Genomic DNA, 19,026 nt, shown 5'->3' with positions numbered 1-19,026 from the left:
AAGTGAATTGAGTGTAAAGTACACTTTCAGGGAGCACTTCAATGGTGTCCTGACCAGATCTTAGAATTGAGAGAATTCAACATTTTATAGCTCCAGTATTGGCCTCATTTCATCTATGTGATTCATTTGGTCTTTTAAGGGAATACTGATGTAAGCAGAATGCCGTGTAAGAATAAATTTTTATTGTCCAAATAAACATATTCATGCACTAGATATATTCATATTTCAGTTCCTAACAGATATATGATTTTCCATGTTAGAAGTTTTGTTTGGAAAGTTTTGAAGTGCTTATCACACTATATATAGTCAACTGACTATATGTATTATAGTATGGGGTATGAATTGAAAGAATGCAGGAGTAAACATAGAAATTCAAGATACTAGCAATTGGAATCATCTGCATGATCATTATTTTTGAACAGTTGATAAGGGAATGTTTGTGATGTTGGTAATTCCTGGGTCTATGTAAACAGGATTATCATGATGCTAGCTACTTTATCTTTATCTTAAAACAATACTACAAAAAGCCATGGTTTGATATTTCCATTATTTTCTTTTAATACATTAAAATATAGACATAGTTAGGGTAAAGTGAATCTCTTACCCACTAAAATAATCTAGATTGCCACCATTCCATTCCAATTGCTACATCCTGGGAGGCACCATCAAGGGCAGTATTATTAGATAGAAATATATTATAAGCTACAAATGTGAGCCACATATATAGTTTTAAATTGTTAATAGCCATATTAAGAAAAGTGAAAAGAAACAAGCAAACTTAATGTTGATATTTTATGTAATCCAATATATCCAAAATATTATCATTTATATGTCTAATCAATATAAAAATTATAAATGAGGCATTTTACATTTTTAATGCTAAATCTATAACTTATGCTTAAGGCACATCGCTACTTCTTATCACCAAATAACGCACCCCAAAATTTCTCCATTAAATTTAACCCTAGTGTCCTCAAGTTTAGTCAGACTATGATTCCAAATGAAGACAGTGGATATTCTTATCTTTATTTTGTTGTCTTGTTAGCTATGCCCTGGAACCCAGTCTTCCAAGCTATTCTGGGAATATCTGGAGTATGTACCACATATGTTTGTAGAAAAATCTCCTCGTGTTCTTATCTTTGGCTTCCACAGATTTCAAATCTGTTAAAGGAGTAGGAACATTGAAACTGCTTCACGGCTCTCTTGAGGTTCATGCTCATCTGTAACACAAATGAGCTGGGTCATTCTTGGAATGCCACATATGTTGCCATGGCCAGAGGTGAGAGTAAGGGATGCAGAGTAGGCCTCTCCCTTCCTCTAGACTTACAGCATATTGGGCGTTCCAAGAGCCTCACCAAGTTTCTCAAAAACAAACAAACCAAACCAAACCAAAACAAAACAAAAACGAATAAAAACAACTCTACACTTTTCAGACTAATCCTTACCTTTAGGGAGACTCAGTCAACTTCCTCATCCGTGGAGAATGGATGCAACATGTCCCCACCCTCCATCATACTCAAGCAACTTCTATCTTTTTCAGTCAAAAGACAAATGCCTGTCCATGGGTTCTGTTGAGTGGTGATGAGAAACTAGAATCTAAGCCCCTAAGCCTCATTTCTGCCAGAGATTAACTGGGATCTCATAGTTCAGAAATTTCTCTCACTTTCTTGCCATCTTTTTCTTTCCCAAACCCAGCCAATTATCATCACACATTAAGCTAGTTACAAATAACATCCTAATTAGTTTTCTGAACTACTAGAGTACTTCGCCTAATTTTATATATAAAATATAATGTCAATTGATAAAACCTATGAATTTAAGACTATTGGTAAAATGGATATCAAAGGATATGTTTAGAGATAAGGGAATTGGTAGGAAAAAGAAATGCTGTGCTTTGATCTAGACATATAGACATCCTTTCTAATCAGTTATAAAATCTGAAATTAATGCTTTGCACTGTTGCTACTCTCCTGAAATGATATTTGATTGTTCTATAATCCATTCATCACAAACCATACTATATATTGTGCTGCAACAATTAAACATTGGGCATATGATGTCATCCCAAACCGAATTTTAGATCTGTTGTGCTTTGGAGCTAGTAGAAATAGGCTTTACTAGGAAAAATTCAGAGTATAACAATGTAATGTAGTAATACATAGGGTTGAGAATATAAATACTTTTTCTTCCTCATGCTGGAATCATTTTAAAACACTTGAATAGACATTATTAGAATAACATACTTTTGTTATTATTTTAAATACCCATTAATTAGAGAATATTTGTGTTATGTGAGTAAGTTTTCTGTGACAAATTTATTTCCCAAAGAGTTTATAGTAAAAAGTATGATAACTTTAATGTATCTTAGTGCCTTCGGTACTCTCTGATTATAAGTTCATGCTAAGACAAAGTACCTTTTTTGAGCATAGACTCTGGAGTCAAGTTGGTTGATTTTAAATCTAACTGCATGATCTTGGACTGTTTCTACATCTGTACAATGGGGATGGTAGTAGTACCTCAAAATTGCCATAAAAAATAAGTGACTAGGGGGACTGAGGGGGGCGTGCAGGTGAGCGGACGGCCCGGTTTCGTCGGCATGGCCGAGGCCAGGAAACGTCGGGAGTTGCTTCCCCTGATCTACCAGCATCTGTTACAGGCGGGCTATGTGCGCGCGGCGCGGGAAGTGAAGGAGCAGAGTGGCCAGAAAAGTTTCCTGACTCAGCCTGTAACCCTTATGGACATCTATACTCACTGGCAACAAACCTCAGAGGTTGGCCAGAAGCGGAAGGCGGAAGAGGATGCAGCGCTGCAGGCTAAGAAGACCCGAGTGTCAGACCCCATTAGCAGCTCTGAGAGCTCGGAAGAGGAAGAGGAGGAGGAGGCAGAAGCTGAAGCCGCCAAAGCCACCCCAAGACTAGCGGCTACCAACTCCTCAGCGGCGGGGCCGGTTTTGCCTTCAGGCGCAAAGGAGAAAGCCAAGGCGAAGACCAAGAAAGCCAGCAAGATGATGAACTCCACACCACATCCGGCCTCTGGAAAGGCAGTGGCCCACCTTCTGTCTGGGAGGTCCCCCAGGAAGTCAGCAGAGCCCTCGGCAAATACCGTTCTGGTTTCAGAAACTGAAGAGGAGGGTGGCGTCCCAGCCCTCGGAACCACAGCCAAGCCTGGAATGGCCTCAGCCAACCAGGTTGACAGCTCCAGCGAGGAGACCTCCAGCTCAAGCGATGAGACATACGTGGAGATGAAACCTTCAGTAAAACCACCCCAGGTCAAAGCCTCACCAGTGCCTGCCAAGGACTCTCTCGGAAGAGGAACAGCCCCAACACCTGGGAAGGCAGGGGATGTGACCCCCCAAGTCAGAGGAGGTGCCCTGACCTCAGCCAACAAGGCCAAGGTGCCAGAAGAGGACTCGGAGAGCAGCGAAGAGGAGTCTGAGAGTGAGGAGGGCGCCCCTGCAGAGCCGCCCTGCCAGGCGAAGGCCTCAAACACAGTTGTCCAGGTCAGAGCTGCGTTGGGTCCTGTCAAGGGGACCTCTGGGAAAGGGGCCGCCCCAGCACCCCCTGGGAAGGCAGGGCCTGCAGCTGCACAGGCCACGGCTGGGAAGCCAGAGGAGGACTCAGATAGCAGCAGTGAGGAGGAGTCTGACAGCGAGGAGGAAGCGCCGGCTGCCAAGACACCACTTCAGGCGAAGTCTTCAGGGAAGACCCCCCAGGTCAAAGGTGCCTCAGCTTCTGCCAAGGAGTCCCCTAGGAAAGTGGCCCCTGCACTGCCCCCTGGCAAAGCAGGGCCTGTAGCCGCCCAGGTGGGGAAGGGGAAAGGGGAAGACAACGCAGAGAGTAGCACTGAGGAGTCTGACAGCGAGGAGGAGGCCCCAGCAGCTGTGCCCCCAGCCAAGAGCCCTGCTCAGGCAAAACCTTTGGGGCAAAACTCCCAAGTCAGAGCTGCCTCAGGTCCTGTCAAGGGGCCCCCTCAGAAGCTGGGGCCGGCAGCCACCCCAGTAGGGAAACAGGAGGAGGACTCAGAGAGCAGCAGCGAGGAGGAATCAGACAGCGAGGCAGAGGCGCCGGCCCAGGCAAAATCCTCTGGGAAGATCCAGGTCAGACCTGCCTCAGGTCCTGCCAAGGGGCCCCCTCAGAAGGCAGGGTCTGTGACCACCCAGGGCAAGGCCAAGGTGTCCTAGGATGACTCGGAGAGCAGTGAGGAGTCAGACAGTGACGAGAAGGTGCCTGCAGCCCCGGCTCCAGCCCAGGCAAAACCAGCTGTGAAAACACCCCAGATCAAGGCCTCTCCAAGGAAGGGCACCCCCATTACCCCAGCAACTGCCAAGGCCCCCCCAGTGCGAGTGGGCACACCAGCTCCTTGGAAGGTGGGAACAGCAACTTCTCCAGCCTGTGCCTCATCCCCAGCTATGGCCAGGGGCGTCCAGGGGCCAGAGGACTCTTCAAGCAGCGAGGAGTCCGACAGTGAGGAGGACCTCACTCCTACCCCAGCCGTGGGACAGGCAAAGCCTGTGGGGAAAGGTGTCACCGTGAAAACTGCCTCTACACCCACCAAAGGGCCCTCAGGCCAAGGGACTGCCGCAGCACCCCCTGGGAAGGCAGGGCTCCCAGTGGCCCCAGTCAAAGTCAAAGCTGAGCTGCCGGAAGACTCCTCGGAGAGCAGTGAGGAGGACTCTGACAGTGAGGAGACAGCCAAAGCTCCCACCCAGATGAAGGCCTCTATGAAAACTCCTCAGAACAAAGCCAACCCAGCTCCCACCAGAGCAGCTTCAGCCAAAGGGGCAGCATCAGCTCCAGGAAAAGGGGTCATGGCAGCTGCTCAAGCCAAGCAGGAGTCCCCAGCCAAGGTAAAGCCACCAGCGAGAACTCCCCAGAGCAATGCTGTCTCGGGCAGGAGCCAGGGGTCCATGCCAGCTGTGGGAAAGGCAGTGGCCACAGCAGCCCCGGCACAGCCAGGGCCAGTCAAGAGCCCACAGGAGGAGGACTCCGAGAGCAGCGAGGAGGAGTCGGACAGTGATGGAGAGGTCCCCACTCAGCCTGCAGGGAAGAGTCCCCAGGTCAGAACTGCCTCAGCCCCCAGCAAGGAGCTCTCCAGGAAAGGGGCTGCAGTGGCCCCTCCCAAGAAGACAGGAGCCATAGCCACCCAGGCAGGGAAGCCAGAGGAGGACTCGGAAAGCAGCAGTGAGGAGGAGTCTGACAGCGAGGAGGAGGCGCCAGCCCAGGCGAAGCCTGCTATAAAGCACCCCCAAACCAAGGCCTCCCCGATGAAAGGTGTCCCGGGCACTCCTGTACCCACTGAGGCCTCCGTAGCCCGAGGAGACACGCCAGCCCCACAGAAGACGAGACCAGCAATTCCTGCCAAGAAGGAGGGCATCTCCAAAGCTGCCAGAAGCAAGCCCCTGGCACCAGTAGCCCCAGAGAAGAATGCAGAGGGGTCCTCGGAGAGCAGTGACGAGGAGTTGCCGTCCAGCCAGGTGATTAAACCCCCTCTGATTTTTGTCGACCCTAACCGTAGTCCAGCTGGCCCAGCTGCTACCGCCACGCACGCCCCAGCTATAAACACCCCAAGGAAGGCCCGGGCCTCGGAGAGCACTGCCAGGAGCTCCTCCTCTGGGAGTGAGGATGAGGATGTGATCCCCGCGATGCAGTGTTCCACTCCTGCCAGTAGAACCAGCACAAGTGTGCTCACGGCCCAGCCAAGGCCAGCCGTCAGAGCCAACGCTGTGGGGACCGGCAGCGGCGCGGTGTCTGGTCGGATGTCAGAAGGCAAGAAACAGGAGACACCCATTGCTCAGGTTGATAATGCTCTGGGAACACTCCCTGTGCCAGCCAAGGGGACCAACAAGGTCAGAAAGCCTGAGGTCCCTGCGCTCCAGCGTGCCACAGCTACTCCCACTGGACACACCAAAGCCAAGGCCTCTGACACCTCCAGTGACAGCAATGACAGCAGCGGCAGCTCCTCAGGGAGCGAGGAGGATGCTGACAGGCCCCGTATGGCTCCCTCGGCCCCCAGGCTAGGTCCAGCCCCCCCCACGACAGAGACCTTGGTGGAGGAGACCACAGCAGAGTCCAGCGAGGAAGAGGTGGTGGCACCCTCTCAGTCTCTCCTCTCAGGTTATGTGACCCCTGGGCCGACTCTGGCCAATTCCCAAGCTTCAAAGGCCACTCCTAAGCCAGACCTCAACCCTTCGGCTTCTTCTACTTATGCCACCAAAGATGCCCCAGACAGCAAGCAGGAAGTGGAACCCCAACATGTAGCAGGCAGAAAAGAGGCTAATCCCACGCCTCAGAAGCCCCGGAAGCCCAAGAAGGAGGCCGGGAACCCCCAGGCCTCAGTGCTGGCACTGCAGAGTGACATCAGCCGGCGCCTCCTGAGTGAACCCTGGCCCCTGAATGAGGCCCAGGTGCAGGCCTCGGTGGTGAAGGTCCTGACGGAGCTGCTGGAGCAGGAGAGGAAGAAGGCTGCGGACACTGCCAAGGAGACCGGCAGGAAGGGCCGGGTGGGCCGCAAGAGGAAGCTCTCAGGGGACCAGACGGCCGCCAGAGCCCACAAGAACAAGAAGAAGAAGCAGCTGGTGGCCGGGGAAGGTGGGGAGGGTGCTGGCTCGCCAGAAAAGGCCCTCAGGACTCCCAAGGGGAAAGCCAAGAAAGATGGAGCAAGTGGTAACACCAAGGAGAAGGAGAAAGAGGCTTCCGGCTCCCGAGGAGCCAAGGAGAAGCCAGAAGGGGAGCCAGGGACACTGAAGGTTGAGGTTGGAGACCAAGGCAACCCAAAGAGCAAGAAGGAGAAGAAGAAATCTGACAAGAAAAAGAAAGACAAGGAAAAAAAGGAAAAGAAGAAGAGAGTGAAAAAGGCCTCAACCAAAGACCCTGACTCGCCATTCCAGAAGAAAAAGAAGAAAAAGAAGAAGACGGCAGAGCAGACAGTCTGAGGGGCCCGCGGCGACAGGGATTTCCTAGCCAAGTGGTGACCAGCCCTGTGCCTCAGCCCTCTTCCCACCATGGGCTGGAACTGAATCTTTAACTCCCCTTCCTCCCCAGAAGAAGCCCGCCAGCCACTGTGTCCGCGCTGGCCGAGCAGTGAGCCCTGAGGGGAGTGGCGGCCAAGCGTCCAGCTCTGGGGACTTGCACTCACTGACTCCACGTCTGACTTCTGTCCTGACACAGATTGCTTCCTAGAGATGTGTACAGTATATATATATATTTTTTTAAGTGACCTGCCCCTCTCCCTTCAAACCCAACAGGCCCAGAGGCCTTGGACTTTCCACCTCTGGGCCCTGCAGACTTAGCAAGGCCCAGCCTACAGCTCCTTCCACGTCTCTGGTCTCTGGCTGATGCAGAGGCTTTGTCCTCTATCAGTTTTCCCTGTTTGTTTGTGGTTTTTTGTAACAACTCAGAAAATAAAAGGCTTAAAGGAAAAAAATAAAATAAAATAAGTGACTACGTTGTAAATTGATATTAGTACAAAGGGAAAGAAGAAATCTAACTACCTTAAACTTTGAGAAATTTAAACACATATTTAGGAAAGATAGAAAAACAGTGAGAAGAGAAGCCACTCAAAATGAGTATCTCAAGGATGTGAGGGTGATTAACATCTTGGTAATCATCAAACCACTAAAAAATTTGATATGTTATTGGAATCTAATACATTTGTTTTATGATTTCTTACAGCAGAATGCCTAAGAAGTCATTTTAAACAATTTCTGGTCAATGTCTAGAGGTTTCAAAATATCTCACACACTCTTTCTCTCACTCTCTTTCTTAGAAATTATTTCTGGAAAAGTTATCTGCAATGTCTGGATTATAGACTTTGGCTATAAAAAAATCACTATAAAGAAAGGAGAGAATTAGGGATTTATGGAACCCTCATATTTACAGACCATAATACTGGGAATCTGGCTATAAGTAATCATTTTATTCTCTGAGACAATTTCTGTTTTATCTTTGCTTCATCCATTTTTGTTATAACAGGGTTTCATGAGAGAATGTTTTAATTGATAATTTAACTGTATTATATCACTATCAGTGATTTTAATGATTTTTTAAATAACTTTACAATAGTTGTATGAGTTTGAGAGTCTCAAATTTGAATATAATTTTTAGCTTTTCCTGATTAATTCATCTACCTCTATCATCTATCTATCACAAAGTAATAAAGTTAGCTCTAATTGCTTCAATGTATCCCTTGGTGCTAGGGAGATTTGGACAATTTCCCGACAAAACAGTTCTCTGGTTTAAAATATATCCTATGGATTTATATGGAAAAAGACCCATAGACTCATAATTTTGAGAAAAAAACAGGATTGATACTTATAAGAACTACTTGTCAAAAAGAAAGAGAGGGATTGCTCACTAACCAGAGGCTTAAGAAATTCACAGGTCAGTTCTTTAATGTACCAAATGCAAGCCTTTTTTTTTTATGTGAGTACCACTAAAACACCCAAGAATTGCTGTGTGGTCAACAGGGAGCTTAATAGGCTCATCATTCTTAGGAAAAAGAAAAGACCTATAACACCGTGATAAAAAGATGAGCTCTTGTGACTTTCAGGAGGGGTGAGGAAAGTGGACCTCTTTGAAGTTTATTAATTTAAAATTTAATTTAATTATTAACTTAACTATAGTTGGAAAAGGCAGAATAATTTGTTTAATATATATTGGGATCCTGAAGAGAATCACAGTATTTGTACAGGGGAATAAAACTTTGAAGATCTCTAAAATTCTAGATACTGTTCATAATTTTGGTCCGGGGAAGGAAATGTTGAGTCTCTTTTGTAGTTGGATTTTAGTTTTTTAATAAGTGACACAAATTTCTATTGATTATGGAAGGTATGCTATTCTAAACCATATACTCACTGATGCACTGTTGAAGCAAAATCTTGAGCTGCTCACATATAATTTTAATGAAGATGTCCAATACAAAGCTGGTCATACTCTAAGGACTCCTTGTAATTCCAGTCTAGTTGTAATTTCCTAAAAGTAAATTTACTTGGGTACTGACATCAAAAATACAACTCTATCAATGTCACCTTTATGTCAGCAAACAGATTAAATGCTTCTAATATCAAGCATAATGACATTCTGTATGGCCCAGATCACATTTGCGATAGTATATTTGATACAGTTGTAAACCTGGGAAGAGTACGCCTGCCTAAGAGAATAGCTTTTTTTCTGGTCTTAAATATGTTACAGTTGCTAGTGTAAATCACTTGTCAGTCTATGGCAAATATAACAGTGTTTTAATCTGAAAAAAGGGAAGAAATAAAGTACAGATAATCTTTTTGGCCATTTTCTTGGCACCATCATACATTGAAGACTGACAGGTCCTTCACTTGAGTGACAGGTGTCCTTTGAAATGCCTGTGAATCAGTATCTGTACAGACTGTTGAAATGCATATTTCCATCCTTATCGTAAAGGAATGGATGGGCAAGATAGGTGCTGTTAACATTGCAAATAGCTCCAGAATTATTCATTGTCAGCTCCAGGCAAAGAATAGGAGGAAAGTTTTATTATTCACCATGCACAATAGCAGGATGCTTAATGATTCTCAGTTACCTTGGCAGAATTGTCTGTTGACTTCAGGCCCTAGCAGTGGGTGACACAGGTCTGGCCAAGTGTTAGAGCAAGATCATACATTCTGGTCCCATTTTAATTTCTAATACATTAATCTTTCCCTCCCAGATGCACAATGAATATTCCATAGACTCTTGTTTGTCAGAAGCTGTCTGGCTTTCATCTATTCAGGTGGTTTCATTGACTGTGAAAGCGTGCTTCAAAGGCCTGATCAGTCAATGACAACTGTCTCACAATAGCATTGAGTAATGCTTCCCTTTTTTCTTTTCAGGCATCTGATAGACAACTTTGACACCTGATCTCTGGGGACCTTGTGGAGTCACTCAGAGTTCTTAAGAGACTTCCCTTACTTTATCATTCCAGAAAGAATTGTCACAGGTGAATGTATCGCACTTTCTCAGGAGCTGAACCTGACCCTTGAATCCACCTCATTTGCACTGCAGGTTTCACAATGAATTAAAATGGATTAAGTTGGCTTAATGCTGTTCTACAAGGAAGCGGAAGCACTGCACCATTCATTTTTAATTTTAATCCTTTGTCTTAGCCTGCTAATTACTATTGTTTTAAGTTCATTATCCTGGCATGCACATTGTTACTAGTTGGGTGCTAATGCTTGTAAGCAGTGTCCTTACTTTTGCAGGTACTGACCCTTCGATTGTCAAATTAGTCTATGTCATTGCTGAACAGGGGACTCTGTAATCTACAATCCTCTCTTTAAAATTTTATTCTTCTCTTGTCTCTAATTAATTAAGCAACAACCCCACTGAAGCATCTTATCCACAGACTCAAGTTCAAAAGCACTAAAAGGAAAAGGAGAAACTGGAAATTGGATATGTGATTCCTCTAATTTTTCTGACAGTCCTAGAGCAGAGGAATTCTATCAGACTGCATGTTTTGTTTGTAAAGCTTGTAAAATGTGACCATAAGGGGCCATCTGAACTATATTTCCTATCTCACCACAATTGTTTTCAAAATCTACATCAATAACAATTGAGATGCTACAGTACTACCTCTGAGAGCAAAATGTAAGGAAGAAAAGGCATTGTTGAGAAATGATTTGAGAAGATGGACCAGCGACAATTCATGGAGCTCAGTTCCAGTACACATTGAAAGTGTCTAACATAATTTCTCCTTTCAATGCAAGTGATATCTCCATAATGTCCTCATGAAATTATGCTAACTCTCTGAACACTATCTGTAAAGGAAATTTTATAACCTCACAACTGCAAAATTCTGGTAGTACAAAGTTTGTTTTTACTATAAATTGAAATCTGCCTCCTGTGACTTCTATCCACCTGTCATAGCTCTGTGTTCTGGAGCTACACATACAAAAGATCATTGCCTTTGCTTTGTGATTACCCTTCAGTTATTTAAAGCATGTCTTCCCAAAGCCTTTTCAAGAGACTAAATATACATGGACTCACTCCTTAAGGAGTGAAATTTTAAGATTCACTTATAATCCTAGTCACTCTTTCCTGGGTATGTTTCTCTTTGTTCTTTCCCAACATGCAACTTCTCATCAGAGATAAGAAACTTTTGGGAAATAAGTCTGTCTTCCATGAAGACCAATAAAACCAATGAAAACATAAATGCCCACCGTCAATTGTATCAGCCTATATGAATATCAACCTACTTGGTCTGCTGCCTAATCACAGTAAAAGAAATGTTCCTAATCCCATGGCGTCTTGATTGTCTCCCCTCTGGCCCACTTGAACACTTTGCACTTGCAAGTACTCCTACTCTCTTCCACATCAGCATTTCTTGCCTCTCTACAAGATCAGTTTCATCAGAAAACACTCATGTCATTTTCTATTTAAAAATACCCGATCTTGATCATAAATTCTCCTCTATCAACTGCCCGCCTTTCATAAAAAATTAGTACCTTTGGACCCTTGAACAAGCCATGGGGATTAGGGTGATCAATGCCCACATAGTTGAAAATCCACCTATAACTTTCTATTGCCCCAAAACTTAATTACTTAATTACTCACAGCCTATTGTTGATTGTATATGTATTGTATGTTGTATTCTTACAAAAAATAAACTAGAGAAGAAAATGTTATTAAGAATGTCATAAAGGATTGAAGAAGCAAGACGGCAGAAGAGTAGGGGATCTCATTTTACCTGGTCCATTGAATTTAGCTGGATAGCTATCAAACCATTCTGAACATCCAGGAATTCAGCCTGAGATGTAAGAAAATATATCTGGAAATATATCTAGAAAAGCAACTGCTTTTTGCAAGGTAGGAGGTATGGAGATGTGAACCTGAGGGGAGGAATATAAACAGAGTGAGCAGGGAGCCTCCATAAACTGGCTACTGGAAAGAGATATAGCCACAGAGTACAAATTCAGAGTCCTTAGAAATCTGCGCCAGTAAGAGACATCCCTGTCTAAAAGAGGCTCAGGGGATGATAAGGGCAGAATTCTAGGTGGGTCAGTGTGGTCTCAGGATCCCAGAAGACACAGAACTAACAGGGATGCCTGAGCCAGTAGAGTACCCAAGCAGTGGAGTGGAGAAACTGGTTATGGCCAGAGAGCCCAGGAGAAGACTCTTAACTTGGGTCACCAGAAACCATGAGCCAGGCAGATCGGGTGATTGCTCTCTGCCTGCGCACCCTTTTTTTTTTTTAAAGATTTTATTTATTTATTTGACAAAGAGAAATTACAAGTACACTGAGAGGCAGGCAGAGAGAGAGAGAGAAGGAAGCAGGCTCCCTGCTGAGCAGAGAGCCCGATGCGGGACTCGATCCCAGGACTCTGAGATCATGACCTGAGCCGAAGGCAGCGGCTTAACCCACTGAGCCACCCAGGCGCCCCCTGCCTGCGCACCCTTAAAAGGACTGGAATGTGTGGACCATCTGCTATCCCCCAGGAGGGCAGAACTGGCATCCACCACTGGGCAACAGCTCTCAGTCAGGGTGGTGACCCCAGAAAGGACAGCAGGGTGACACTCAGTCTTCTCCCAGGAACAGCAGAACTGCTACATGCATGAGCCCCCAACCATTCTCCATCCCAAGGCACACAAAGGGCAGTAAGGCAAGTCACCTGGACTCTCCCCAGAAGAATTGCTGTGATCACATATAGCAGGAGTCTGGGGAGTTTGGCACACACAAAAGTGAAGACTATTTGTCCCCAAAGGTTTACTAAATATGGGGAACTGTGATCTTTTGACTGGTACTGGAGACTGGGGCAAGGCTATTTTTTTCTGATCCTCTAAAGAGGTGCAGAAAGTCTTCAGGGGAAAACACACTCACACACACACACACACACACACACAGAAGACCAGCTTACACTGAGCCCAGCCCATTGGCAAGGAGTGGTGTAATTCCCCCCAGGCAAAGACACCTGAGAAACAGCACAGGAGGCCCCTTCCCCAGAAGACCAATTGGAACTACAGGTGCACAACTAGTTTTCAGATCCACAAGACTGTAAAACTCCAATGCCAGAGAAAAATAGTATATAGAATTTGATTTTTTCTCTCATGATTCATTTATCTTTCAGTCTAAATTTTTCCATTTCTTTTTTCTTTTTTCTCATTTCACCTAGTTTCTTGATTTATCAATTCTTTAAGTCACTTTTAAACTTTTATTATGTATTATATTATATATTTGTATATATTATATATAATGACTTTATTACACATATATATATGTGTGTGTGTGTATATGTGTGTATGTGTGTGTGTGTGTGTGATTACCTTTTTCTTTTCTTTTTCTTTTAGTTTTATTTTGTTTACTTTTATGTTTTGGTTTCCAGCCACTTTGGATTTGTCTAGTATGTGTTTTGCTTGGGTCGTGGTTGATATTTTTGATTCTGCTCACTCACTCATCCATTCTTCTCTGGGTAAAATGACTAGAAGGAGGAATTCATAATAAAAGAAAGAACCAGAGGTAATGTTCTCTGCCTTAGATCTAATTGATATGAATATAAATAAGAGGTCAGAGATAAAATTCAGGATAACAATTCTATAGTTAATATTTGGGCTTGAAAAAAGTATAAAAGACACTAGTGAATCTCTTAATGCAGAAATAAAATCTAATCAGGCCAAAGTTAAAAATGCTATACCTGAGATGCAGTCTATTGGATGCTCTAACGGCTAAGGCGAATGAGAAAAAAAAGAGAGTAAGTGATCTAGAAGACAGGATGATGGGAAGGAAGGGAGTTGAGGAAAAGAGAGGAAAACAACTAATAGCCCATGAAAAAGGTCCTTGAGAAATTAATGATACCATGAAATTGAGGCAGACATAAAGAGATGGAAAAATATCCCATGCTCATGGATTGGAAGAACAAATATTGTTAAAATGTCTGCTACCTGGAGAAATATACTCATTGAATGCAATCCCTATCAAAATACCATCAACTTTTTTTCACAGAGCTAGAACAAACAATCCTAAAGTTTGTGGGGAACTTGAAAAGACCTTGAATAACCAGGGGAATGTTGAAAAGGAAAATCAAAGCTAGGAGTATCACAATGCCTGACTTCAAGCTATATTACAAAACTGTAATTATCAAGACAATATGGCACTGACACAAAATCAGACACATAGATGAATGGAACAGAATAGAGAGCCCAGAAATGGACCCTCAACTCTATGGCCAACTGATTTTCAACAAAGCAAGAAAGAATAGCCAGTGGAAAAAACACAGTCTTTTCAATAAATGGTGTTGAGAAAATTGGGCAGCCACATGCAGAAGAATGAAACTGGACCATTGTCTTACCCCCCACACAATGATAAGCTCAAAATGGATGAAAGACCTAAATGTAAGACAGGAATCCATCAAAGTCACAGGAGAACACAGGAGGAGAACACAGGCAACAACCTCTGTGACCTTGGCTGCAGCAACTTCTTTCTAGACATGTCTCTAAAGGCAAGGAAAAAAAAAGCAAAAATGAACAATTGACACCTCATTAAGATTAAAAGCTTCTGCACAGCAAAGGAAACAGTCAACAAAATAAAAGGCAACCTATGGAATGGGAGAAGATATTTGCAAATGTCCTGTCAGATAAAGGGCTGGTATTCAAGATCTATAAAGAACTTATCGAACTCAACACCTAAAATACAAACAATCCAGTTAAGAAATGGGCAGAAGACATGAACAGACACTTCTCCAAAGAAGACATACAAATGGTTAACAGGCACATTAAAAATGCTCCACATCACTTGTCATCAGGGAAATACAAATAAAAACCAAAATGAGATACCACCTTACACAACTTAGAATGGCCAAAATTAACAAGACAGGAAAAAGCAAATGTTGGCAAGGATATGGAGAAAGGTGAATTCTCTTACACTGTTGGTGGGAATGCAACCTGCTATAGCCACTCTGGAATACAGTATGGAAGTACTTCAAAAAGTTAAAAATAGAGCTACTCTATTACCCAGTAATTGTACTTCTGGGTATTTACCCCAAAGATACAGATGTACTGAAACAAAGGGGAACCTGCATCCTAATGTTCATAGCAACAATGTCCACAACAGCCAAACTGTGTAAGGACCCAAGATGTCTTTTAACAGACGAATGGATTAAGAAGATGTGATTCATATATAGAATGGAATATTACTCAGCTATCAGAAAGGATGAACACCATTTATGTGGATATAAATGGGACTGGAGGGCACTATGCTAAGAGAAATGTTAGTCAGAGAAAGACAATTATCATATGGTTTCACTAATATATGGAATATAAGGAATAGGGCAGAGTATCATAGGGAAAGAGAGGGGAAATTAAATGGGAAGAAATCAGAGAGGGAAACAAACCATGAAAGACTTGACTCTGGGAAACAAACTTAGGGGGATGGAGTAACTGGGTGATGGGCAGTAAGGAGGGCATGTGATATGGCGGCCACTGGGTGTTATATGCAACTGATGAATCATGAAACACTATCTCTGAAACTAAGGATGTACTACATGTCGGCTAACTGAATTCAAACTAAAAATAAAGGAAAAAATGTCATAAGGAAGAGAAAATACATTTATAGTATTATACTATATTTACATATTTAGAAAGACCAATCATGTATAAATGGACCCAAGTAGTTCAAACCTCTGTTGCTCAAGGTCAACAGTATTGAGTTGTCAGCATTCAATGTCTCTACCACTTGTTATATTTCCTCTTTAGACTATTATTGAAGTGTTAGTCACACTGCTCCTTGACAATGTTTTTATCTATGCGTTCCTTATGGTCAAAATCAATGGTTTCTTCTTTGTTTTCATTTATTCACTCTCAGGAGTATTTGACAGAGTTGGTTACCTTCCTTTCTTGAAATACTTCCTTTTCTTAACTTTAGTTTCACCAAGATATCCTGATTTACCTCAAACAGTATTAGCTACTTCTGCCTACTCTGCCAGCCTCTCTTCTTCATTCTAAACCCTATTTTCTTGAATAGGTCCTTGACCTTTGACCCTCTTCTCTATTTGCATTCACATCTTAAGGGATCCCATGTGATCCCATGGCTTTATTAGACATGCTTATGTTGATGTGTCTCTAAACTGTACCTGTAATACTGGACCCTGAGAGCTTTAGACTCATATATCCATTTTCCCCATTCAACATCTCCACCTAGTATATAACAGGCATTTCATCTTTTACATATTTAAAATGAAATATTTCACTTTGCTTCTCATAATAATTAGTTAGATAACTGGACCAATCTTTAGCCCCACTACCCCCAGATAACTAAAAGAAATAGAGAAGATATATTTTAAAGTCATCTGAAAAGCAACAAAAATCCAACAAGACAAAAAGGAATTATCAGGTCAAAGAGGAGAGAAAAGGGAAATGGAGAGAGGTGAGTGAGCATGGTAGCTATTGTGCACTGATCAGAAAAATAATCAAAACTAGGATCCGGGGTGCCTGGGTGGCTTGGTGGTTTAAGCCTCTCTGCCTTCAGCCCAGGTCATGATCTCAGGGTCCAGGGATTGAGCCCCGCATCTGGCTCTCTGCTCAGGGGGGAGCCTGCTTCCTCCTTTCTCTCTGCCTGCCTCTCTGCCTACTTGTGATCTCTCTCTCTCTCTCTCTCTCTCAATCTGTCCAGGAAATAAATAAAATCTTTATAACAAAAACAAAAACAAACTAGGATCCATAAAAATTTGGGAGTTTGACCAGAGAATTTCCCAGTCATGGTCTGAGGACCCAGAGGATTGCATTCCTTTGGCAAAGGCAAAAATAGACAGGAAAAAGCTTTCGCATAGAATTTCAGCATGATTTTGAGTTGACTGGATTATCGAAAGGAAAGTTCTGGTCTTGAATTTAGTTTAAATTGATCCTGAATTGCTAGTATCTCCAGAGGTCTGGCAGTAGGATTCACACAAACCTTCTGGAGGCAGTTGCATTCGTTTTAAGCCTCAAATTACAGGTATCAATATGTTTTTCACTCCATAGTTTACAATAACCAGGAGTACAGGAACTAAGACAACATAAAGTAGAAACACCAAAAAACTATGTAGGCAACAGAAACAAACATAAATACTATATAGATCATGGACTTCTCAGAAAGAGATTATAAAATAACTTCACTTACAAAAGAGAAGCTTGAAATTATCTATGGGTAAAACTTTAAAGATTGACAAAGCAAATTCCCAAAAAAGGAATACACAAGGTTACTAGAGATAAATCAAGCAAAAACTGGAGTTAAAATCGCAAAATGAACTTTCAATTGTCTCCTTCCCCTTAAATCCTCCTTTCTGCCCAATCTGCTTCATCTCAGTTAATGATATTACACTTTCCTCAGTTGCTCAGGTGGCATTTCCCTCATCTCCACCATTTGATCCATCAACAATGCTATAGATTATGTCTCCAGAATTACTAATAGTCTGATTTTTTTTCAGTATCTTGATTGTTATAATCCCAACCCAAACTATCTATAATCTATCACCTGAACTATTGTAATATCCTATTAAATGATACCTGATTCTTTGTTCTTTTCTAATTTTTATCTGTATGGCATCCAGTGAGATCTTCGAAAAATTTATAGCAATTCTCTTCCTAAAACCTTTCAATGGCTTCCTATTGCTTAAAAAGGCTTCCAAAGTCCAACATAATCTCCTGATACATTTTCTTATACCCTACTCTCAAGTACCTCTCTTGATCATACAAGCAGAATTTTGCCTCCTATTCCTTACATTTAGTGATGCCACTATCTGGAATATACTCTTCTTTAATACAGGGTTTACCTCAAATGTCATCTTTACATTTAAAACTTAGCTGACTATTCAATCTAATCTGCCACCTTCCAAAAATTCTGTAGTTGGTTTTCCTCTTTTATTTTTGTTATGGCATTCACTACTATCTTAAAATAAAGCATTTATTAATTTACTTACTTTTAAGACCTTATCTATCTGGTTGACTGTTATATTTCCAGAGCCCAGAACAGTGCCTGGTAAATGCCAGTGTCAAAAAAGTATTTTTTGAATGATTAAATGTACTCACATTAGATCTTATAAGCATAACTGACAAATTTATCATAAACACAAATTTCTGTGTAAAGGTTATCATTGGAGAGTCATTTTCAAAAAACTTTCCCCATTGTTTAGCTTGTAGAAATTTTAAATAGAGAGAAGAAAAGTGTTTTAGATTGCTTTCGGTACCCCATAAAACATAAATTTTTACTAAAACTCTAATGAATTTGTGGGGAGACTGTATACCCCACAAGGCTTGAGTTCGTGTCATGATAAATTTAAAATTATGGAAATATGTAAACCTTGAGTATTGAAAATACAAAGAGTTTTAGGTATATGTTTAAAAATTGGTTTGTTGACCAATAAAGTACCTTCTGATAAAATTTTTTAGATGTGACAGCAATTCTAAAAGGGCTAAACAAGTGACCAAAACAGGAGTTCAGTGAAATACTTGGATTTTAATTAAGATTTCAAGGTGAGCAGAGGGAAGAGAGAGGGCATATGTAATAATAGAGAAATACATTTTACAGGGAAAAGGCATAAAACTTTCTAATTTGGGAGTAGAGGACTCCAATAATATGGAGACTTCCTCATAGGAAGGAGAAACTACAGTAGTATTTAAAAGGCAAGACAAATGCACCCGACAACTATTTCTACTTTAAAGGAAAGTGGGGACACAACTGTATATGGGCAGCAAAGAAACAAGAGTCACATTAACTGATGATTGCCCAAATGTGCAAGTGTTCTGTGTAAAGCTTGAAGACCTTTCTGGCATTCCCACCTTCCATCTCCATAACAATCCTAGACTTAGGGACTGTTTTTAATCCCTGTTTTACAAATGAGGAAGTAGGAAGCTAGAAAGGTTGAAGAACATGCCAGTAACTGATCGTTGAGTAAAGAGAGCAGGATTTTGACCCTAATCCTTCTGATTCTAAAATCCATCCTTACTGAACACTCTCTATAATACTTTCTGTTTGACCTGAATCTAGACTATGGAAGTCCCCGAGCAAAATCCGAGCTTTTCACAGGTCCCTGTTTAAAATTTGCTGTTGCTT

The 19,026-nt window shown here is 42.5% G+C and overlaps 1 protein-coding gene across 1 annotated transcript; it reads left to right on the top strand.

The window, feature by feature from the left end:
- Positions 1–2,553: 2,553 nt before the first annotated feature.
- On the top strand, positions 2,554–7,416 carry LOC132013758 (treacle protein-like). Its single transcript, XM_059393995.1, is given in 1 exon segment — positions 2,554–7,416. A coding segment is annotated over 1 exon segment (4,335 nt). The 5' UTR covers positions 2,554–2,596; the 3' UTR covers positions 6,932–7,416.
- The last annotated feature ends 11,610 nt before the right edge of the window (positions 7,417–19,026 follow it).

Source organism: Mustela nigripes, chromosome 3, assembly GCF_022355385.1.
Source record: "Mustela nigripes isolate SB6536 chromosome 3, MUSNIG.SB6536, whole genome shotgun sequence".
Lineage (NCBI taxonomy): Eukaryota > Metazoa > Chordata > Mammalia > Carnivora > Mustelidae > Mustela > Mustela nigripes.
The sequence above is the reverse complement of the archived record's forward strand: the minus strand, read 5'-3'. Positions and strand labels throughout refer to the sequence as shown.